Genomic DNA, 24,445 nt, shown 5'->3' on the forward strand with positions numbered 1-24,445 from the left:
CCACCACCTGTTCGTCGCTTTCATCTGCCTCAAGGTTGCCTTTGACACAGTTGACCGAACGACACAGTGGAACATCGTCTATAGTCCCGCCCTCCCGCTGAAACTCATCACTCTCTTCAGGAAGCTGTTTGATCATCAATCAATCAATCAATGTTTATTTATATAGCCCTAAATCACAAGTGTCTCAAAGGGCTGCACAAGCCACAACGACATCCTCGGTACAAAGCCCACATAAGGGCAAGGGAAAACTCACCCCAGTGGGACGTCGATGTGAATGACTATGAGAAACCTTGGAGAGGACCGCATATGTGGGTAACCCCCCCCTCCCCCTCTAGGGAGACCGAATGCAATGGATGTCGAGTGGGTCTGACATAATATTGTGAGAGTCCAGTCCATAGTGGATCCAGCATAATAGTAAGAGTCCAGTCCACAGTGGGGTCAGCAGGAAACCATCCCGAGCGGAGACGGGTCAGCAGCGCAGAGATGTTCCCAACCGATACACAGGCGAGCGGTCCACTCCGGGTCCCGACCCCGGACAGCCAGTACCCCATCCATGGCTACCGGACCTGAGTGTCTCCCCCTCCACAAGGGATAGGGGGGAGCAGAGGAGAGAAGAAAAGAAACGGCAGATCAACTGGTCTAAAAAGGGGGTCTATTCAAAGGCTAGAGTATACAAATGAGTTTTAAGATGGGACTTAAATGCTTCTACTGAGGTAGCATCTCTAACGGTTACCGGGAGGGCATTCCATAGTACTGGAGCCCGAATAGAAAACGCTCTATAGCCCGCAGACTTTTTTTGGGCTCTGGGAATCACTAATAAGCCAGAGTTCTTTGAACGCAGATTTCTTGCCGGGACATATGGTACAATACAATCAGCAAGATAGGATGGAGCTAGACCGTGTAGTATTTTATACGTAAGTAGTAAAACCTAAAAGTCACATCTTAAGTGCACAGGAAGCCAGTGCAGGTGAGCCAGTATAGGCGTAATAAAATCAAACTTTCTTGTTCTTGTCAAAAGTCTAGCAGCCGCATTTTTGTTTTGTTTGATGACGAAAGCAAGGGTAGGCAAACTACTGCCCGAGAGCCACATCCGGACCGTTGGTCTTTTTATTCCCGCCCGCAAAATATTAGAACAAAATTAAGCAAAGATCTGTTTTGAGAATTGCCACAACAAAGCCGATATTAGACTTCGACGCATTGGCAAAAAAGGGTGATCAACAACACTGCTCCCACTGAAAGACAATGAAAGTGTTAACCCTGTAATACCATTTTGAGGTTCTGATATGATATTGTTGAAAATAGATGTATAGCCCATGTTTGGGAAGTCTACTCTAATTTCAACAGATACGATATGCATTGAAATGCATCGTGTGGTCGCCCGGCTCATCTGTCAAATTTCAAAAGCTAATGTGGCCCCTGAGCCAAAAAGTTTGGCCACCCCTGCACGAGAGGCTGTGTCTATGTTGACAGCAGAGAGACCAACTAGTTCCCTTTTGCCGCTGATGTCTGTTAGGACTGTGTGGCAGCACCAGACCTGTTCAACTGTATCGACCATCTGATGACAGCAGTGTCCACCCGTTTCCCTGGATTTGAGATCAGTGACTACAATCTAACCGACCATGACTACGCGGACAACACAACCTTGTTTGGCCCCTCATGCCCTGAGCTGAAGGAAGCCCTTTGTGTGTTCGACAATGAGGCTACTAAACTCAAAGTCAAAGACCAAGCTCATGCATGTCGGTAACGGGCCAAATCCCCATTGTCTTTGTCTTAAAACCATGTCGGTAACGGGCCAAATCCCCATTGTCTTTGTCTTAAAACCCACAGTTTGTATCTTTATACGTTTTCTTAGGCTCTGAGGAGACCAACACAGAGGACAATCTGACAGAGATGAACAGACAAGGATTGGCTGCTGGTGTCACGAGAAACCTCTGGAGACCTTTAAGGAGATGGCGTGAGACGTCCCATCGCACCAAGGTCTAGGTCTACAATGCCACGTCCTGTCCTGTCCTGTCAGTCCTTTTTTTTTGATCCATTGCTTCCAGTCTCGTCCCTTTAAAACCATCAAGGCCGTGCTGTGGTATGACCATATCACCAAAGCGGAGCTGCGTCAAAGAACCAGTCACTCCAACATTCTTTGTGTCCTTGACTAGCGCCGCGCTCGATGCCTTGGACATTTCCTCTACTGTCCCACGCCACCAGAATAGAATTTGACTATGGTATGGTGGTATGCACTTATTTGTCTTTGCACAAGTACATTTCATTTTCACCACAAACCCGTTCAAGATTAGACAAACAAACATTTTACAGGAACGGTGATGGATCGCCACTTGTGGCGCCCCGTACAAAGTGGGGAAAAGGTAGATGCTGGGGGAGGGTGAGTAAAAAAAAGTCGATTTCAGACTGGGCTCCTATAGGGGAGGAGGCACAGACTTGGGCAGAGAAAAAAAAAGTACATATACTAATGTTGACAAGAAACCACAAGACTTGCAACAGAAGGGGAGGGGGCAGGCATCCGGCTTAAAGCAGCCAGCCACTAGGGGCGCTGCGCTGTTGTCCTTCATACTACGTAGGGTGAAGCCGTGGAAAAGGTGTGGGGTGGGGGTATATATAGCCAAGGTTCGTTGTGTGTGTGTAAAGTCTGTAGGCCTGGAGTTGCTCTGCATGCGGTGGCAAAGGAACAGAGTTAAACTCTCCAGTTGTTGTTGACAGGGAAGGAGTTAGTAGACTTGTTAACAGCCGGCTGGAGCCATCCTTGGTCAAACATTGTCGTCCAGGACCTCTAACCGAGCAACCTCCCAGGACCGTACAAACTGGAGACGTCTAGTGACCCTCAGGGTCTCAACGCCATACAATTTAAACAAGTAACAATATCTTTGTGGTAATTGGGTGTCTACTTGGGTAACCTGAAGGAGGCAACTTGACCATTTAACATTTACAGTGCTTTAACCATGAAGTCAGGATTTGCCTAGTAATAAGTTAACAGCCATAAATAATCAAACTGCTAAACCAAAATGTTTATTCTTGCGTTAGCTTTCAAATGATGAGAATCAGCACCTCCAAGTCCGAGTCCATGGTTCTCGCCCGGAAAAGGGTGGAGTGCCATCTCCGGGTTGGGGAGGAGATCTTGCCCCAAGTGGAGGAGTTCAAGTACCTCGGAGTCTTGTTCACGAGTGAGGGAAGAGTGGATCGTGAGATCGACAGGCGGATCGGTGCGGCGTCTTCAGTAATGCGGACGCTGTATCGATCCGTTGTGGTGAAGAAGGAGCTGAGCCGGAAGGCAAAGCTCTCAATTTACCGGTCGATCTACGTTCCCATCCTCACCTATGGTCATGAGCTTTGGGTTATGACCGAAAGGACAAGATCACGGGTACAAGCGGCTGAAATGAGTTTCCTCCGCCGGGTGGTGGGGCTCTCCCTTAGAGATAGGGTGAGAAGCTCTGTCATCCGGGAGGAGCTCAAAGTAAAGCCGCTGCTCCTCCACATGGAGAGGAGCCAGATGAGGTGGTTCGGGCATCTGGTCAGGATGCCACCCGAACGCCTCCCTAGGGAGGTGTTTAGGGCACGTCCGACCGGTAGGAGGCCGCGGGGAAGACCCAGGACACGTTGGGAAGACTATGTCTCCCGGCTGGCCTGGGAACGCCTCGGGGTCCCACAGGAAGAGCTGGACGAAGTGGCTGGGGAGAAGGAAGTCTGGGCTTCCCTGCTTAGGCTGCTGCCCCTGCGACCCGACCTCGGATAAGCGGAAGAAGATGGATGGATGGATGGATAGCTTTCAAATATAGTCGACAAACAAGCGTAAAATAAACTACAATAATATGCTCTTTCAGGAATGAGATATTTTGGTGTCAATATTGCTTTAGCGCTATACAAACAATGCATCTGACTGGAAGCCGTGCTACTGTACTTGTTTTTTTTTTCAGCCAGCAAGTTCAACTTTGCAAATAGAGTTCCTTTCAAGGCATCCCAGTCCGAGTAAGGGTTACGACAACACCGCTTATTTCTCTCAATGACACACAGCTTTGATCGGCCCTGCTTAAGTAAGCACAGGCCGAGCCCGACTCACCGGCATCTCTCACTGGTTTATTATTTCAAGGTTTGCGTCGGCATGGTTGGCATTCAGCAAATTTCCTGTGGAAAGTCCTGCCCTCATCGCAGGAATGTACCCATGCATGTCCCGAACTTGAGCGTGCAGCTAAGTCAGAGTATTCGAATAAATACACTACTAGTTGTTTATATTTGTATTTGAGTGCTTCTTTCAGGCTACTCTGTGGGCTGCTTATCTCTCTTCCTGCAGAAGCTGAAGCCTGTCCTCTGCAAAGTGAGGCCTGCTGTGTCCCGTGTCGATGGCCTCGCAGTCGTCTGTGAAAAACACCAGGTCCTGCCAAAGCAATAAAGACGCAAGGTCACGCTGAAGCTGCGAGACAAGGCCAGTCAGATACTTGGCATTCTCTCACCCGGTAACAAATCCTTGAGATGATGGAGTACAAGTTCTGGATTTTGCGTTTGAGCAGCACGATCCTGGGCCGCTCCCTGCAGTACTGGCTGGGGTGGTTGAGCACCACGTAGAGGAAGTCACGCAGTTTGGTAGTGATGCAGGAGTTCTACGATGATAAAACCATGTTGGCTTTGGTTTTCACAGGCACTAATAAATTAGATGCTCACGTAGGCCAAGTAAACATGACTCTATCAGATTAGTTGGGGTTTCTACCAATGGTATGTTCATTACTATACAGGTAAAAGCCAGTAAATTAGAATATTTTGAAAAACTTGATTTATTTCAGTAATTGCATTCAAAAGGTGTAACTTGTACATTATATTTATTCATTGCACACAGACTGATGCATTCAAATGTTTATTTCATTTAATTTTGATGATTTGAAGTGGCAACAAATGAAAATACAAAATTCCGTGTGTCACAAAATTAGAATATTACTTAAGGCTAATACAAAAAAGGGATTTTTAGAAATGTTGGCCAACTGAAAAGTATGAAAATGAAAAATATGAGCATGTACAATACTCAATACTTGGTTGGAGCTCCTTTTGCCTCAATTACTGCGTTAATGCGGCGTGGCATGGAGTCGATGAGTTTCTGGCACTGCTCAGGTGTTATGAGAGCCCAGGTTGCTCTGATAGTGGCCTTCAACTCTTCTGCGTTTTTGGGTCTGGCATTCTGCATCTTCCTTTTCACAATACCCCACAGATTTTCTATGGGGCTAAGGTCAGGGGAGTTGGCGGGCCAATTTAGAACAGAAATACCATGGTCCGTAAACCAGGCACGGGTAGATTGTGCGCTGTGTGCAGGCGCCAAGTCCTGTTGGAACTTGAAATCTCCATCTCCATAGAGCAGGTCAGCAGCAGGAAGCATGAAGTGCTCTAAAACTTGCTGGTAGACGGCTGCGTTGACCCTGGATCTCAGGAAACAGAGTGGACCGACACTAGCAGATGACATGGCACCCCAAACCATCACCCAACCATGCAAATTTTGCATTTCCTTCGGAAATCGAGGTCCCAGAGTCTGGAGGAAGACAGGAGAGGCACAGGATCCACGTTGCCTGAAGTCTAGTGTAAAGTTTCCACCATCAGTGATGATTTGGGGTGCCATGTCATCTGCTGGTGTCGGTCCACTCTGTTTCCTGAGATCCAGGGTCAACGCAGCCGTCTACCAGCAAGTTTTAGAGCACTTCATGCTTCCTGCTGCTGACCTGCTCTATGGAGATGGAGATTTCAAGTTCCAACAGGACTTGGCGCCTGCACACAGCGCAAAATCTACCCGTGCCTGGTTTACAGACCATGGTATTTCTGACCATCTCACCCTATCTCTAAGGGAGAGCCCCGCCACTCGGCGGAGGAAACTCATTTCGGCCGCTTGTACCCGTGATCTTGTCCTTTCGGTCATGACCCAAAGCTCATGACCATAGGTGAGGATGGGAACGTAGATCGACCGGTAAATCGAGCGCTTTGTCTTCCGGCTCAGCTCCTTCTTCACCACAACGGATCGATACAGCGTCCGCATTACTGAAGACGCCGCACCGATCCGCCTGTCGATCTCATGATCCACTCTTCCCCCACTCGTGAACAAGACTCCGAGGTACTTGAACTCCTCCACTTGGGGCAAGATCTCCTCCCCAACCCGGAGATGGCACTCCACCCTTTTCCGGGCGAGAACCATGGACTCGGACTTGGAGGTGCTGATTCCCATCCCAGTCGCTTCACACTCGGCTGCGAACCGATCCAGTGAGAGCTGAAGATCTTCTAATAATAATAATCTAATAATGATGAAAAATACATTTACATATAATTATGTAGTGCTAAAGAAAATGAGCTAAACAAATAAAGATGTTTCTTAACTAAGCTGTCAATAAAATTAAAGTGCAAATGAAAATTCTAGCTTCACCACTTTAGTCATATTTTTTGCACTAACGAAACTCTATACTCTGGGCAGGATTGGAGTTTGCCCAACCAGTCTACATGTGTTTTGTGGACTAGGAGAAGGCATTCAACCGTGTCCCTCGGGAGGTCCTGTGGAGAGTGCTCAGAGAGTATGGGGTATCATACCGCTTTCTGTATGATCAGTGTCAGAACTTGGTCCGCACAGTAAGTAAAACCCGTTCCCAGTGAGGGTTGGACTCCGCCAGAACCGCCCTTTGTCACCGATTCTGTTTACAACTTTTATATGGACATAATTTCTAGGCGCAGTCTGGGCGTTGAGGGGAGCCGGTTTAGTGGCTGCAGGATTAGGTTTCTATTTTTTGCGGATGATGTGGTCCGACTGGCTTCATCTGGTCAGGATCTTCAGCTCTCACTGGATCGGTTCGCAGACGGATGTGAAGCGACTGGGATGAGAATTCTGTTTACAACTTTTATGGACATAATTTCTAGGCGCAGTCAGGGCGTTGAGGGGAGCCAGTTTAGTGGCTGCAGGATTGTGATTCTGTTTACAACTTTTATGGACATAATTTCTAGGCGCAGTCTGGGCGTTGAGGGGAGCCGGTTTGGTGGCTGCAGGATTAGGTTTCTGTTTTTTGCGGATGATGTGGTCCGACTGGCTTCATCTGGCCAGGATCTTCAGCTCTCACTGGATCGGTTCGCAGCTGGGTGTGAAGCGACTGGGATGAAAATCAGCACCTCAAAGTCCGAATCCATGGTTCTTGCCCGGAAAAGGGTGGAGTGCCATCTCCGGGTTGGGGAGGAGATCCTGCCCCAAGTGGAGGAGTTCAAACACTTCGGAGTCTTGTTCACGAGTGAGGTCAGAGTGGATCGTGAGATTGACAGTCAGATTAGTGCAGCGTCTGCAGCGATACGGACACTGTATCGATCCGTCGTGTTTAAGAAGGAGCTGAGCTGAAAGCCAAAGCTCTCAATTTACCGGTCGATCTACGTTCCCATCCTCACCTATGATCATGATCTTTGGGTTATGACCGAAAGGACAAGATCACGGGTACAAAGGGCCGAAATGAGTTTCCTCCACCAGGTGGCGGGTCTCTCGCTTAGAGATAGGGTGAGAAGCTCTGTCATCCGGGGGGAGCTCAAAGTAAAGCCGCTGCTCCTCCACATGGAGAGGACCCAGTTGAGGTGGTTTGGGCATCTGGTCAGGATGCACCCCCGAACGCTTCCCTAGGGAGATGTTTAGGGTGCATCCGACCAGTAGGAGACCACAGGGAAGACTCAGGACAGGGTGGAGAGACTATGTCTCCCAGTTGGCCTGGGAAAGCCGCGGGATCCCCCAGGAAGATCTGGACGAAGAAGTTGGAGAGAGGGAAGTCTGGACTTCTCTGATAAGGCTGGATGGATGGATGGGAACTTCTCTATGACTTCAACATCAGACTTCTTCTGTTTGCTTATAAAGTGGTGGAAAAGGGTATTACAACTGAGTACCACTGTCAGGTGAAAAGCTAATTTTTTTGGCAAACCTCTCGGGTGTACTCACAGCCCTAGAATGGGCCCTATGGTTAAAAAACACTTATCTAATGCAGTACTTCTCTAAATAGTGGGTCAAGGAAGGGATGATAGGACGGCATTTCAGTCCAGTATCAGTATACAAACTCACATCCCAGTGTGAGTCCTTTGGGTGGAAAAAAAAGATTTCCCCTCAGGTAAGAGTGTCAAACTCATTTTCATTGACGGTCAAATCGCAAACAAAACTGTAACTATAAAACAAAGTCATACAGCCTCATTTCAATTGGTCTGTAATATTTTGCACTAAACAATAGATGTAGATGTTATCAATATAGTCAAATTCAATGGTGTACTATAGTGATTCTCAACCTGTGGTACGCCCCAAAAAAAATCACCTAAAAATATTCAAACACAGTCTTACTGTTCAAACTGTGTTACAGTGGCCAAAAAAATATTAAATATACTTGTTAAATAAAACCTCTGCCTTGTTGTGAATGACTACTTAGGCCTACTACGCTACTTTGGTGTAATGTTGGTCATTATGGTGGTACTTGATGAATACTTAGGCCTACTATGCTACTTTAGTGTAATGTCTGTCATTATGATGATACTTAATGACTACTTAGGCCTACTATGCTACTTTAGTGTAATGTTGGTCATTATGGTGGCACTTGATGAATACTTAGGCCTACTACACTACTGTTTTTAATGTTGTCATTATGGTGGTACTTAATGACTGCTTAGGCCTACTATGCTACTTTAGTTTAATGTTGGTCATTATGGTGGTACTTAATGACTACTTAGGCCTACTATGCTACTTTATCAATCACTCAATCAATCAATGTTTATTTATATAGCCCTAAATCACAAAAGTCTCAAAGGGCTGTACAAGCCACAACGACATCCTCGGTACAGAGCCCACATAAGGGACGTCGATGTAGTGTAATGTTGGTCATTATGGTGGTACTTAATGACTACTTAGGTCTACTACACCACTGTAGTGTGTTGTTGTCATTAAGGTGGTACTTAATACTTAGGTCTACTACGCTACTGTATTTTAATGTTGTCATTATGGTGGTACTTAATGAATACTTAGGTCTACTACACTACTGTATTTTAATGTTGTCATTATGGTGGTACTTAATGAATACTTAGGTCTACTACACTACTGTATTTTAATGTTGTCATTATGGTGGTACTTAATGAATACTTGGGTTGACTACACTACTGTATTTTAATTGTTGTCATTATGGTGGTACTTAATGAATACTTAGGTCTATTACACTACTGTATTTTAATCTTGTCATTATAGTGGTACTTAATGAATACTTAGGTCTACTACACTACTGTATTTAATGTTGTCATTATGGTGGTACTTAATGAATACTTAGGTCTACTACGCTACCGTATTTTAATGTTGTCATTATGGTGGTACTTAATGAATACTTGGGTTGACTACACTACTGTATTTTAATTGTTGTCATTATGGTGGTACTTAATGAATACTTAGGTCTATTACACTACTGTATTTTAATCTTGTCATTATAGTGGTACTTAATGAATACTTAGGTCTATTACACTACTGTATTTAATATTGTCATTATGGTGGTACTTAATGAATACTTAGGTCTACTACGCTACCGTATTTTAATGTTGTCATTATGGTGGTACTTAATGAATACTTAGGTCTACTACACTACTGTATTTTAATGTTGTCATTATGGTGGTACTTAATGAATACTTGGGTTGACTACACTACTGTATTTTAATTGTTGTCATTATGGTGGTACTTAATGAATACTTAGGTCTACTACACTTCTGCATTTTAATGTTGTCATTATGGTGGTACTTAATGAATACTTGGGTTGACTACACTACTGTATTTTAATGCTGTCATTATGGTGGTACTTAATGAATAATTAGGTCTACTACACTACTGTATTTTATTGTTGTCATTATAGTGGTACTTAATGAATACTTAGGTCTATTACACTACTGTATTTAATGTTGTCATTATGGTGGTACTTAATGAATACTTAGGTCTACTACACTACTGTATTTAATGTTGTCATTATGGTGGTACTTAATGAATACTTGGGTTGACTACACTACTGTATTTTAAAGTTGTCATTATGGTGGTACTTATGAATATTTGGGTTGACTACACTACTGTATTTTAATTGTTGTCATTATGGTGGTACTTAATGAATACTTAGGTCTATTACACTACTGTATTTAATGTTGTCATTATGGTGGTACTTAATGAATACTTAGGTCTACTACGCTACTGTATTTTAATGTTGTCATTATGGTGGTACTTAATGAATACTTGGGTTGACTACACTACTGTATTTTAATTGTTGTCATTATGGTGGTACTTAATGAATACTTAGGTATATTACACTACTGTATTTTAATGTCATTATGGTGGTACTTAATGAATACTTGGGTTGACTACACTACTGTATTTTAATTGTTGTCATTATGGCGGTACTTAATGAATACTTAGGTCTACTACGCTACTGTATTTTAATGTTGTCATTATGGTGGTACTTAATGAATACTTGGGTTGACTACACTACTGTATTTTAATTGTTGTCATTATGGTGGTACTTAATGAATACTTGGGTTGACTACACTACTGTATTTTATTGTTGTCATTATAGTGGTACTTAATGAATACCTAGGTCTACTACACTACTGTATTTTAGTGTCATTATGGTGGTACTTAGTGAATACTTGGGTTGACTACACTACTGTATTTTAATTGTTGTCATTATGGTGGTACTTAATGAATACTTAGGTCTATTACACTACTGTATTTTAATCTTGTCATTATAGTGGTACTTAATGAATACTTAGGTCTACTACGCTACTGTATTTTAATGTTGTCATTATGGTGGTACTTAATGAATACTTAGGTCTACTACACTAATGTATTTTAATGTCATTATGGTGGTACTTAATGAATACTTGGGTTGACTACACTACTGTATTTTAATTGTTGTCATTATGGTGGTACTTAATGAATACTTAGGTCTACTACACTACTGTATTTTAATGTTGTCATTATGGTGGTACTTGGGTTGACTACACTACTGTATTTTAATTGTTGTCATTATGGTGGTACTTAATGACTACTTAGGTCTACTACGCTACTGTAGTGTAATGTCATTATGGTGGTACTTAATGAATACTCAGGTCTACTACACTACTGTATTTTAATGTTGTCATTATGGTGGTACTTTATGACTACTTAGGTCTACTACGCTACTGTAGTGTAATGTCATTATGGTGGAAGAAAGTTTGATAACTACGGCTCTAGTGGTAAATTAATTCCTATGCAAGTCAGAGTGCACATTTCAAACTTACATGCACATCCAGGAAGATGGCGGGCAGATGGCGAGCACACGTTTTCTGCCAAAGACAAGACAAGACAATTGAAGAAAACGTACATTTGACGCCTGATGAGAAAAGTGCGCATACCGTGCGATGGTAGGTGTGAATCTTATCCAAAAGGGTCATGACTTCTTTGCTGAGGCCGAGTGCCCTGGAGTAACACGTCGGGGGAGCACACTCCGACACGCACACGAAGCCCAACAACACGATCGTCAGTCCGAACCTCATGGTTCTGATCAGGTCCGCCGCTCGCCTGCCAGTCTGCGCTCGGGGCTGACTAACGGAAGGCTGCGTTCACTGGAGCCGAAAAGGGGAGGACTTTCCAACTTTCAATGACAGAAAGGGTAGACGCGGATGACGTAACAAGACAGCGTCTGGCCACTGCTGCTGTTCATCTTTTATGTTACGATGTCGCCATGAAATCAACCAATAGTCAACATATTGCAAACACCGACGGGGTTTTTTGATGATCAAGCGTTAAACTAGTTAGAGCAGAGTGAGACGTCACTTTCTTCACAGCAAACCACACTTCAGACGTGTAATGTTATGCACTTTTGGCATACTTGCCAACCCTCCCGAATTTTCCGGGAGACTCCCGAAATTCAGCGCCTCACCCGAAAAACTCCCGGGACAAATATTCTCCCGATTTTCAGCCAGAGCTGGAAGCCACGCCCCCTCCAGCTCCATGCGGACCTGAGTGAGGACAGCCTTTTTTTTCGTGACGGGAGGACAACAGGGTGACAAGAACTAAATCATCCAGACTAGAGATAAATTGTATTATTATGTTTATTTTACCTAAAAATAAATATATTTATTAATAAAAAATAAAAAATAAACTAAATGCATTTTTACTATATTTTGCTAAAAACATCAAAATTAATTGTATTTTTTCGTGACTCCTTATTACATCCAGCCATAGAATTATACACTAAAATAAACATATTTCAAATAATTGATTTTAAATTATCATAATAATTCATTTAAAATGACCATATTTAATTAGTAAAATAATTGCTTGTTTATCAACAACTTTAGCATTTTATTCATTACATTTTGAAACTCTCAGAAGCCAAGTTATGTTATATTCCTTAATATTTATTCATGCAAGTTTGAAGTATCAATTATCTAAACACAGTTTTGTTTGCATATTTTCAGGATGTAGATATCTACATATATATATATATATATATATAATATGTATGAAATACTTGACTTGGTGAATTCTAGCTGTCAATATACTCCTCCCCTCTTAACCACGCCCCCAACCACGCCCCGCCCACCCCCGAACACGCCCCCACCCCCCACCTCCCGAAATCAGAGGTCTCAAGGTTGGCAAGTATGACTTTTGGTACTGTGGAACATCCGTCTGTCAATACTATTTATTTTTCTGCCACTAATCCGTCTGTAGGGAGGCGTTTGATGATGTACCCACAACAGTGTTTTTCCAACCACTGTGCGGGAAATTATCTAATTTCACCTATTTGGGTTCAAAATATTTTTTGCAAACCAGTAATTATAGTCTGAAAATTATGTGTTGTTGTTGAGTGTCGGTGCTGTCTAGAGCTTGGCAGAGTAACCGTGTAATACTCTTCCATATCAGTAGGTGGCAGCCGGTAGCTAATTGCTTTGTAGATGTCGGAAACAGCGGGAGGCAGGGTGCAGGTAAAAAAGGTATCGAATGCTTAAACCAAAAAAAAAACAAAAGGTGAGTGCCCCTAATAAAAAAGGCATTGAAGCTTAGGGAAGGCTATGCAGAACAAAACTAAAACTGAACTGGCTACAAAGTAAACAAAAACAGAATGCTGGACGACAGCAAAGACTTACTGTGGAGCAAAGACAAAGTACATCCGAACATGACATGACAATCAACAATGTCTCCACAAAGAAGGATAAAAACAACTGAAATATTCTTGATCGCTAAAACAAAGTAGATGCGGGAAATATCGCTCAAAGGAAGACATGTAACTGCTACAGGAAAATACCAAAAAAAGAGAAAAAGCCACCAAAATAGGAGCGCAAAACAAGAACTAAAACACTACACACAGGAAAACAGCAACAAAGTCAAAATAAGTCACTGTGTGATGTGACAGGTGGTGACAGTACACCTACGTTGAGACAAGAGCTATAGTGATGCATGCTTGGTTATGGTTTAAAGTCATATGCAACAATTGCGACAACGACTTTTTACTGTCAATTGAGTTTAATTTTAATAATTTCTGCTGGTGGTGTGCCTCCGAAATTTTTCAATGCAAAAAATGTGCCTTGGCTCAAAAAAGGTTGAAAAACACTGACCTACAGTATAGCTGCAGGCCAGCTACTTTTCAATTGACCAAATGGAGGGGATCTACCTCATTCATATTTATCATTTATATTGATTTATTTATGAAAGAGACGTTTTGTTAACAAGTTAAAGGTGTTTAATGATAATACAAGCATGTTTAACACATAAGTTGCTATGATTGTGATGACTTGCATTGATAGGAATCAGACAGTAGTGATGATAACCTCCACATTTTCAAATGGAGGAGAAAAAAAAGTCCTCCTTTCTGTCCAAAACCACATGAAAGTGATTGCTTCTTATACCCTTTTTTTAAGAAATACATCGGCAGCAAACTCCCTAGCTTGTTAGCTTTCTGAGACTCTTATTTTGTTAGCGCAGGCAGGATGCAGCGGCGCTTTTATTGTGAAGACAGGAACTGTGCAGTCGGTCTTTAGAGTTTTGACGGCAGGTACGGCGCGAGAGTCCGTTGAAATAAAAAGTGTTTCTCGCCTTCCTGTCGGTCGTTTTTTTTCTTAATAATGATCTGGCAGCAGCAGCCAGCGTCATCTCACAAGACCCTCGGGTGTTGTCAATGTCAATCAAGTGACCAAAGTCACGTCTTGGTGAAGATTAATGATCACTAATTTTTAGCTCTATTTTTTTAATGCCTGGCTAGCGATGGACTGACACACCCTTCTCCACACCCTCTTCTTTACAAATAAAAAGTTGAGTGCTACATGAACTGCATGAGTACAAAAAGTATGTAAAGACTCAAAATTGCAAATAATGACTTTTTGTACATATTAAAATTAAAGCATTTAAAACATTTTGTTTGCATGTTTTTAAACCAAATTTTTAGTCTTTGTTTAAAAAAAAATAAAAAAATGTCGTTCTCAGAATGTAATGAAAACATTTAAAATAGTTTTTCAAATATAGTGATGGGTTGATGAGGCATCATGAAGCGTTTCGACACATTGCAAAACTGTATTGATACTGTGTCGATACTGTGTCACTAAATACTGACATCTGCTGGACATTAAAAATCCCTACAGGCAACCTATGGACCGACTCAACTGACACTGATTTTATGCCCTAGTACAGTGGTTCTCAAATGGTGGTACGCGTACCCCTGGGGGTACTTGAAGGTATGCCAAGGGGTACATGAGATTTTTAAAAAAATATTCTAAAAATAGCAACAATTCAAAAATCCTTTATAAATATATTTATTGAATAATACTTCAACAAAATATGAATGTAAGTTCATAAACTCAGTGAAGCACAAGCTCAGGTTTGTCACTAAAATGTCTGTCAAAAAGAAATGCAACAATGCAATATTCAGTGTTGACAGCTAGATTTTTTGTGGACATGTTCCATAAATATTGATGTTTTTGTGAAGAAATGTTTAGAATTAAGTTGATGAATCCAGATGGATCTCTAATACAATCCCCAAAGAGGGCACTTTAAGTTGATGATTACTTCTATGTGTAGAAATCTTTATTTATAATTGAATCACTTGTTTATTTTTCAACAAGTTTTTAGTTATTTTTATATCTTTTTTTTCCAAATAGTTCAAGAAAGACCACTACAAATGAGCAATATTTTGCACTGTTATACAATTTAATAAATCAGAAACTGATGACATAGTGCTGTATTTTACTTCTTTATCTTTTTTTTTTTTCAACCTAAAATGCTTTGCTCTGATTAGGGGGTACTTGAATTTTAAAAAAATTCACAGGTGGTACATTGCTGAAAAAAGGTTGAGAACCACTGACCTAGTATATACAATAATATGAACCAAGTCATTGTATTTCATTTAGGATTATTTCATAACTTCATTTAAATAAAAATATGTTTTTTGTCTTTTTTAGATACAGTCAATAAATAATGTGAACATGTATCATAACATGGAAATCTAAGAGAAAGTGTTGTGAATGAGGATGCTTGTGGACCTGGAAATTATTATTATTATTTTTTTTTACACATTTTTATTTTCAAAAAAAACAGTTTTTCCAACGTATTCAATTTTAGACGCTTTCTCTTCTTAGTTATTATTTCTCCGGCTGTAGAAAAGACCCACTCACAGGGCACAGAGGAGCAGAGGTGGGTAGAGTAGCCAGAAATTGTACTCAAGTAAGAGTACTGTTACTTTAGAGATTTATTACTCAAGTAAAAGTAAGGAGTAGTCACCCAAATATTTACTTGAGTAAAAGTAAAAAGTATGTTGTGAAAAAACTACTCAAGTACTGAGTAACTGACACACTCATATCATATATATATATATATATATATATATATATATATATATATATATATATATATATATATATATATATATATATATATATATATATATATATATATATATATATATATATATATATATATATATATATATATACATATACATTGATATATACAGTATATAATTTATAAGTATTTATTTTGCTGTTTTTGTTTACATGTTAAAGGTGTTTTAATGAATATACATGCATGTTTAACATATAGATTCCTTTCTTTAATGAAGACTAGAATATAAGTTGGTGTATTACCTGATTCTGATGACTTGCGTTGATTGTAATCAGACAGTAGTGATGATAACGTCCACGTTTTCAAATGGAGGAGAAGAAAAGTTCCTCCTTTCTGTCTAATACCACATGAAAGTGGTTGGTTTTTGGTATCTTATTTGTCCAGCTTCCATATTCGTTTTCACACACTTTACAAGAAATACATTGGCGGCAAATTCCGTAGCTTGCTAGCTTGTTTGCGCTGGCTTTCGGAGACTCTTATTTTGAAAGCGCAGGCGCGATGGAGCGGCACTTTTATTGTGAAGACAGGAACTGTGCAGTCAGTCTTTAGGCTTGTGACGGGATGTACGTTTGAAATAAAAAAGTGTCTTTTTTCCTTCACACTTTTGATTGATTGATTGAAACTTGTATTAGTAGATTGCACAGTACAGTACATATTCCGTACAATTGACCACTAAATGGTAACACCCCAATAAGTTTTTCAACTTGTTTAAGTCAGGTCATGTGACCGCCTGGCTCTGTTTGATTGGTCCAACGTCACCAGTGACTGCATCTGATTGGTGGAACGGAGTGAAACGTCACCAGTAAGGCAGGCACTTTGAAGGTCTGTCTGACAGACCAAAACAAACAAAGCGTGCATTAACAGATCGATAAAAATTAGTAGCGAGTAGCGAGCTGAATGTAGATAAAAGTAGCGGAGTAAAAGTAGCGTTCCTTCTCTATAAATATACTTAAGTAAAAGTAAAAGTATGTTGCATTAAAACTACTCTTAGAAGTACAATTTATCCCAAAAGTTACTCAAGTAGATGTAACGGAGTAAATGTAGCGCGTTACTACCCACCTCTGCAGAGGAGGCGTCAGTGCGACACAGTTCGCGTATCGGTCACGTGACCAAAACAGCTCATGGTCGGTCACGTGACTTTCTAAAAGCGGTACGCGCACTGATGCATCGGTGTTGCCGGACCCATCACTAATGTAAACATATGGACTTGACTCACTGTCAAAAAAAACCCTAAAACGTTTGGCAGGTCTGAAGGCTCAGTCAGTATTATACATATGAACTTTGGTTTGACACATTTGCCACTAAAAGCTATTAAAAACGTTTTTAAGACTGTTTTCATTTTCAAGCATGTAATGAAAATGTTTGAAATAGTCTTTCAAATACGTAAATGTAAACATGTACCGGTATATGAATTCCACTCACTTTGGCCAAGCCTGTGCCTTCATGTTATTTTTAGAGATGATTAAATGTTTGCATTAGAGATGCGCGGTTTGCGGGCACAACCGCGGAGTCCGCGGATTATCCGCGGATCGGGCGGATGAAATTTAAAAAAATTAGATTTTATCCGCGGGTCGGGTCGGGTCGGGCGGTTGAAATAAAAAAAAATTAGATTTTAAATAGATTCAGGCGGGTGGCAGTTAAACCAATTGGGAAATATACATACATAGTTAAATGTTGTTACCCACATACGAAAAACGAGCAGGCACCTGCAGCATATGCCACAACAGAAGAAAAAAAAAAAAAAGAGATGGACACTTTTACGGAGCGAAGAAGGGGCGCCTCGCCGGGGTCCGGGACCGAGGCCCTTTCCCCCGAGAGGGCCCCACCGGGAGCCGTAGCTGAGGCGATCCGCGAGAAGGGCCCGACGCACGTCCAGGGTCACCACCGCGCCCACCGCACCGACACCCCGCCTCGTCCGCCTTCGCCGCGGCCGGCGTCACGCGCAGCAGGTAAGCAGCTTACCTGCCCGCCACCCCCGTGGCCGGGGGCTCGTAACAGGGGTCACTCCGCGCGCTCCGCCCGCGCAGCTTACCTGCCCGCCACCCCTGTTGCCGGGGGCGCGTAACAGGGGTCACTCCGCGCGCAGTGCGCTCACGAAAGGGGTGGGGCTCACCCTGGTTGATATAGACAGCAGGACGGTGGCCATGGAAGTCGGAACCCGCTAAGGAGTGTGTAACAACCCACCTGCCGAATCAACTAGCCCTGAAAATGGATGGCGCTGGAGCGTCGGGCCCATACCCGGCCGTCGCCGGCAGCGAGACGCGCTTGGAGGTGCGCTCAGCGCGGCTCCCATATGATTGCGCACTGGTGTGCGTCTGGGTTGTGACAGCGTGGCACGCGAATGTCTGTGCTGCATTGGATCAGTCTCCTTTCTTTAACAGGCAAAAGCTTTATAACCTCACTAATGCCTTGCATCGTCTATATTAGATATATAACAACGGGCGGGTGCGGGCGGGTGCGGTTCTGATCAAATGTTACATCGGGTGGATGGCGGATGGTTGCCGACTTTCTGATGCGGTTGCGGATGAAATAATTGCCTATCCGCGCATCTCTACTTTGCATCTCTTTCTCAGCCAAAGTGTTGAGATAAACGCCAGCTCACCTGCGACCCTAATGAGGAAATAGTCATCAAGTTTGATGTGTTGGCGACACTAAGCCTTTCTTCAAATTGAGGAAGTTCCTTTTCTTCTTTCTCTTGGGGGACGTGACACCAAGAAGGGATTGAGGCGGCTCACGGAAGACAAACAGCCTTTCACCGGTGGCCTGGCAGATCACTTCCAAGTTGGCCGAAGTCGCCATCACGTCCTCTTCTTCTTCTGCTGAGCTGTGCAGGGTTTCCTTCTTTGCTTTGGGAGCCTCGCTGTGCTGCCCTGGGTTGTCAGTCATGGCTGACTTAAACCGGCGCTGCTGTCCTTTAGCAAAGTTCTCCATCTCCCCTTTCACTGCAACATCTGTTGGACTTGGCGGGCAAGAAGAGGGAAGAAGTCTTTCCATCAGGCCTTGCCTCTTTCCCTGCAGTCTGTGGGACCTGGATGACAGTTTAATAATAATAATAATAATAATGGATTAGATTTAAGGCTTTTTAGCTATGCCACACCTCCTCTGATGACATGTCACCTCATTATCACACCCCGTGGGTGTTTATAATGACCACCTAATTAGACCAGGTGAGAGATGTCTTAACATGGCAGCACGATCACTCACCTGGAACCTTCCACACAGCTGTTTAGCATACTTCTGTGCACCAGGTCCTCCCTCAGTTTGACAGGAAGAAGCAAACTGGACCTGGACAGAGAGTCATTGATGTCAGATGTGTGGCAAAGCTGGTTGTGTTGCTGACTTGTCTCCACTCAAGATGATCTCCTGCTGGCCCCACTATGGACTGGACTCTCACACTATTATGTTAGATCCACTATGGACTGGACTCTCACTATTATGTTAGATCCACTATGGACTGGACTCTCACAATATTATGTTAGATCCACAATAGACTGGACTCTCACTATTATGTTAGATCCACTATGGACTGGACTCTCACAATATTATGTTAGATCCACTATGGACTGGACTCTCACTATTATGTTAGATCCACTATGGACTGGACTCTCACAATATTATATTAGATCCACTATGGACTGGACTCTCACTATTATGTTAGATCCACTATGGACTGGACTCGCACTATATTATATTAGATCCACTATGGACTGGACTCTCACACTATTATGTTAGATCCACTATGGACTGGACTCTCACACTATTATGTTAGATCCACTATGGACTGGACTCTCACACTATTATGCTAGATCCACTATGGACTGGACTCTCACAATATTATGTTAGATCCACTATGGACTGGACTCTCACACTATTATGTTAGATCCACTATGGACTGGACTCTCACAATATTATGTTACATTCACTATGGACTGGACTCTCACAATATTATATTAGATCCACTATGGACTGGACTCTCACTATTATGTTAGATCCACTATGGACTGGACTCTCACAATATTATGTTAGATCCGCTATGGATTGGACTCTCACTATTATGTTAGATCCACTATGGACTGGACTCTCACAATATTATATTAGATCCACTATGGACTGGACTCTCACTATTATGTTAGATCCACTATGGACTGGACTCGCACTATATTATATTAGATCCACTATGGACTGGACTCTCACACTATTATGTTAGATCCACTATGGACTGGACTCTCACTATTATGTTAGATCCACTATGGACTGGACTCTCACACTATTATGTTAGATCCACTATGGACTGGACTCTCACACTATTATGTTAGATCCACTATGGACTGGACTCTCACACTATTATGTTAGATCCACTATGGACTGGACTCTCACACTATTATGTTAGATCCACTATGGACTGGACTCTCACACTATTATGTTAGATCCACTATGGACTGGACTCTCACAATATTATGTTAGATCCACTATGGACTGGACTCTCACAATATTATGTTAGATCCACTATGGACTGGAATCTCACTATTATGTTAGATCCACTATGGACTGGACTCTCACAATATTATGTTAGATCCACTATGGACTGGACTCTCACAATATTATATTAGATCCACTATGGATTGGACTCTCACAATATTATGTTAGATCCACTATGGACTGGACTCTCACTATTATGTTAGATCCACTATGGACTGGACTCTCACAATATTATGTTAGATCCACTATGGACTGGACTCTCACTATTATGTTAGATCCACTATGGACTGGACTCTCACACTATTATGATATATCTACCATGTACTGGACTCTCACAATATTATGTTAGATCCACTATGGCCTGGACTCTCACACTATTATGTTAGATCCACTATGGACTGGACTCTCACAATAATATATTAGATCCACTATGGACTGGACTCTCACTATTATTTTAGATCCACTATGGACTGGACTCTCACAATATTATGTTAGATCCACTATGGACTGGACTCTCACTATTATGTTAGATCCACTATGGACTGGACTCTCACAATATTATATTAGATCCACTATGGATTGGACTCTCACAATATTATGTTAGATCCACTATGTACTGGAATCTCACTATTATGTTAAATCCACTATGGACTGGATTCTCACAATATGTTAGATCCACTATGGACTGGACTCTCACTATTATGTTAGATCCACTATGGACTGGACTCTCACTATTATGTTAGATCCACTATGGACTGGACTCGCACTATTATGTTAGATCCACTATGGACTGGACTCTCACAATATTATATTAGATCCACTATGGACTGGACTCTCACTATTATGTTAGATCCACTATGGACTGGACTCTCATTATTATGTTAGATCCACTATGGATTGGACTCTCACAATATTATATTAGATCCACTATGGACTGGACTCTCACACTATTATGTTAGATCCACTATGGATTGGACTCTCACAATATTATGTTAGATCCACTATGGACTGGACTCTCACTATTATGTTAGATCCACTATGGACTGGACTCTCACACTATTATGTTAGATCCACTATGGACTGGACTCTCACAATATTATGTTAGATCCACTATGGACTGGACTCTCACACTATTATGTTAGATCCACTATGGACTGGACTCTCACAATATTATATTAGATCCACTATGGACTGGACTCTCACTGTTATGTTAGATCCACTATGGACTGGACTCTCACCATATTATATTAGATCCACTATGGACTGGACTCTCACACTATTATGTTAGATCCACTTTGGACTGGACTCTCACACTATTATGTTAGATCCACTTTGGACTGGACTCTCACACTATTATGTTAGATCCACTATGGACTGGACTCTCACAATATTATGTTAGATCCACTACAGACTGGACTCTCACACTATCACAGGGTTTGAACTCACAACCTCTAAGTCTCAGGGCGGACACTCTAACCACTAGGCCACTGAGCGAATAAATGGCGAAAATCAGACTTTTAACAGCGACTGGACAGCAAAGTATGAATGTATTGAAATTGCTGACTTTGTGATGTCTTTTGCGTTCGTGGTCGTGTTGTTTTGGGCTTTTTAACTCTGCCGATTAAAACTGGTTGAAAACACGCAGCGCTGAATTTGACCATCAGAGGGCGATAAAGCTACACCTTAAGTTGAATTGTGTTAAACCACATGTTTGCTGTGTGTATTAAAGTTAAAGTACCAATGATTGTCACAAACACACTAGGTGTGGCAAAATTATTCTCTGCATTTGACCCATCACCCTTGATCACCCCCTGGGAGGTGAGGGGAGTAGTGAGCAGCAGCAGTGGCCGCGCCCGGGAATAATTTTTGGCGATTTAACCCCCAATTCCAACCCTTGATGCCGAATGCCAAGCAGGGAGGCAATGGCTCCAATTTTTATAGTTTTTGGTATGACTCGGCCGGGGTTTGAACTCATAACCTACTACTCTAACCACTACCCCACTGAGTAGGTTAACACTAAACATTCTATTTTATTGAACATTTTACGTAACATACACAATGGACATTTATGTAAAATACACGATGGACGGTATACATTTGTAATGTTTATATTTTCAGTCTTACAAACCTAAATAAAGGACGACGTAAAAAGAAATACAACTGAGGAAGATAAACAAATCAAAAGACGGAACATCAGTCATCAACAAAACTTAGCTTCTGTTTCCTCATGCTGTTAACTATCTGTCTGGCCGCACACGCTGGAAAAGAGTAGCGAGAATTAATTTATTGACAGTGCAGCATGAAAGCTGATGTGTTTACTTTGTAAATAAGTAAACGCAGTCTGAAAGGAATTTTGTAAAGAAAATTTCAATGTGCGGCTTCTGAGACCTTGGGCTCTTGAATCTGCTGCCTTCTTCATTCCGTAGTTGAATCGCCCTGACTTAGACAATATTAGAGTCGCTTATTGCCGCCAATTGGTTCCAGGGCTGACTGTGCTAAAATAATTTTCGCAAAGTAGGGTTATTACTAATAAATTGAATATTTAGTAGTTAGAACGTAAAAAAACTGTTTTTTTCATATCATATCCATATCTCACAGCCCTAGTGAGAACTGCAGTTTATTTGCCGCTATGGAGGATTATTACTCCAGGTTCTGGAACGTTACTTCGCTGATAATCCAGGGCAGTGTTTTTCAACCGTTTTTGAGGCAAGGCACATTTTTTTCCATTTAAAAATACGGAGGCACACCACCAGCAGAAAACGTTAAAAAATTATACTCCACCAGGTCGTCGTGCCTTATTTTGAGTTTGTTGGTGTTTTCCTGTGCTTTAGTTATTGTCTTGCACTCTTATTTTGGTGGCCCTTCCTGTTTTGTTGGTGTTTTCCTGTAGCACTTTCATGTCTTCCTTCGAGTGGTATTCCGCGCACCTGCTGTGTGTTAGCAAGCAAGGCTATTTCAGTTGTTGCTATCCTTCTTTGTGTGGACATTGTTGATTGATATGTCATGTACGGACGTTAGAGATGCGCGGATAGGCAATTATTTCATCCGCAACCGCATCAGAAAGTCGTCAACCATCCGCCATCCACCCGAACTAACATTTGATCAGAACCGCACCCGCCCGCACCCGCCCGCACCCGCCCGTTGTTATATATCTAATATAGACGATGCAAGGCATTAGTGAGGTTATAAAGCTTTTGCCTGTTAAAGAAAGGAGACTGATCCAATGCAGCACAGACATTCGTGTGCCGCGCTGTCACGACCCAGACGCACACCAGTGCGCAATCATATGGGAGCCGCGCTGAGCGCACCTCCAAGCGCGCCTCGCTTGGAGGGCCCGACGCTCCAGCGCCATCCATTTTCAGGGCTAGTTGATTCGGCAGGGGGGTTGTTACACACTCCTTAGCGGGTTCCAACTTCCATGGCCACCGTCCTGCTGTCTATATCAACCAGGGTGAGCCCCACCCCTTTCGTGAGCGCACTGCGCGCGGAGTGACCCCTGTTACGAGCCCCCGGCCACGGGGGTGGCGGGCAGGTAAGCTGCTTAACTGCTGCGCGTGACGCCGGCCGCGGCGAAGGCGGACGAGGCGGGGTGTCGGTGCGGTGGGCGCGCTGGTGACCCTGGACGTGCGTCGGGCCCTTCTCGCGGATCGCCTCAGCTACGGCTCCCGGTGGGGCCCTCTCGGGGGAAGGGGCCTCGGTCCCGGACCCCGGCGAGGCGTCCCTTCTCCGCTCCGTAAAAGTGTCCATCTCTTTTTTTTCTTCTGTTGTGGCATATGCAGCAGGTGCCTGCTCGTTTTTCGTATGTGGGTAACAACATTTAACTATGTATATATATTTCCCAATTGGTTTAACTGCCACCCGCCTGAATCTATTTAAAATCTTTTTTTTTATTATTTCAACCGCCCGACCCGACCCGACCCGCGGATAAAATCTAATTTTTTTTAATTTCATCCGCCCGATCCGCGGATAATCCGCGGATCGGGCGGTTGTGTCCGCAAACCGCGCATCTCTAACGGACGTACTTTGTCGACGCCGTAAGTTTTTGCTGTCGTCCAGCATTCTGTTTCTGTTTACTTTGTAGCCACTTCAGTTTTACTTTCG

At 42.6% G+C, this 24,445-nt stretch overlaps 2 protein-coding genes across 2 annotated transcripts in view; both read right to left on the reverse strand.

Moving 5' to 3' along the window:
* Window positions 1-4,218: 4,218 nt before the first annotated feature.
* cytl1 (cytokine like 1) lies at window positions 4,219-11,658 on the reverse strand. Its single transcript, XM_061932708.2, has 4 exons — window positions 11,386-11,658; window positions 11,272-11,316; window positions 4,458-4,604; window positions 4,219-4,381 (listed from the first exon to the last, which is right to left on the reverse strand). The coding sequence occupies exons 1-4, from the start codon at window positions 11,524-11,526 to the stop codon at window positions 4,280-4,282; spliced, it is 435 nt and encodes a 144-aa protein (XP_061788692.2). The 5' UTR covers window positions 11,527-11,658; the 3' UTR covers window positions 4,219-4,279.
* A 6,670-nt stretch (window positions 11,659-18,328) lies between these two features.
* The window catches only part of LOC133578166 (limbin-like), a 52,744-nt gene continuing 46,627 nt past the window's right edge, over window positions 18,329-24,445 (reverse strand). Inside the window, exons 22-23 of the mRNA XM_061932368.2 lie at window positions 19,070-19,150; window positions 18,329-18,893 (exon numbers count right to left, since the gene is read on the reverse strand). Coding sequence (XP_061788352.2) covers window positions 18,494-18,893; window positions 19,070-19,150 — 481 coding nt within the window. The 3' untranslated portion in view covers window positions 18,329-18,493. The remainder of the gene's footprint in view (window positions 18,894-19,069; window positions 19,151-24,445) is intronic.

This window comes from Nerophis lumbriciformis, linkage group LG38, assembly GCF_033978685.3.
Source record: "Nerophis lumbriciformis linkage group LG38, RoL_Nlum_v2.1, whole genome shotgun sequence".
Taxonomy (NCBI): domain Eukaryota; kingdom Metazoa; phylum Chordata; class Actinopteri; order Syngnathiformes; family Syngnathidae; genus Nerophis; species Nerophis lumbriciformis.

What these genes read in the sequence shown, in the direction of transcription:
- cytl1 (XM_061932708.2), bottom strand. Translation starts at nt 11,526, where the DNA reads ATGAGGTTCGGACTGACGATCGTGTTGTTGGGCTTCGTGTGCGTGTCG. An exon ending in TTCACACCTACCATCGCACG is followed by an intron (nt 11,317 to 11,385) that starts GTATGCGCACTT and finishes TGTCTTTGGCAG; the next exon opens with AAAACGTGTGCTCGCCATCT. An exon ending in CCATCTTCCTGGATGTGCAT is followed by an intron (nt 4,605 to 11,271) that starts GTAAGTTTGAAA and finishes TTATCATCGTAG; the next exon opens with AACTCCTGCATCACTACCAA.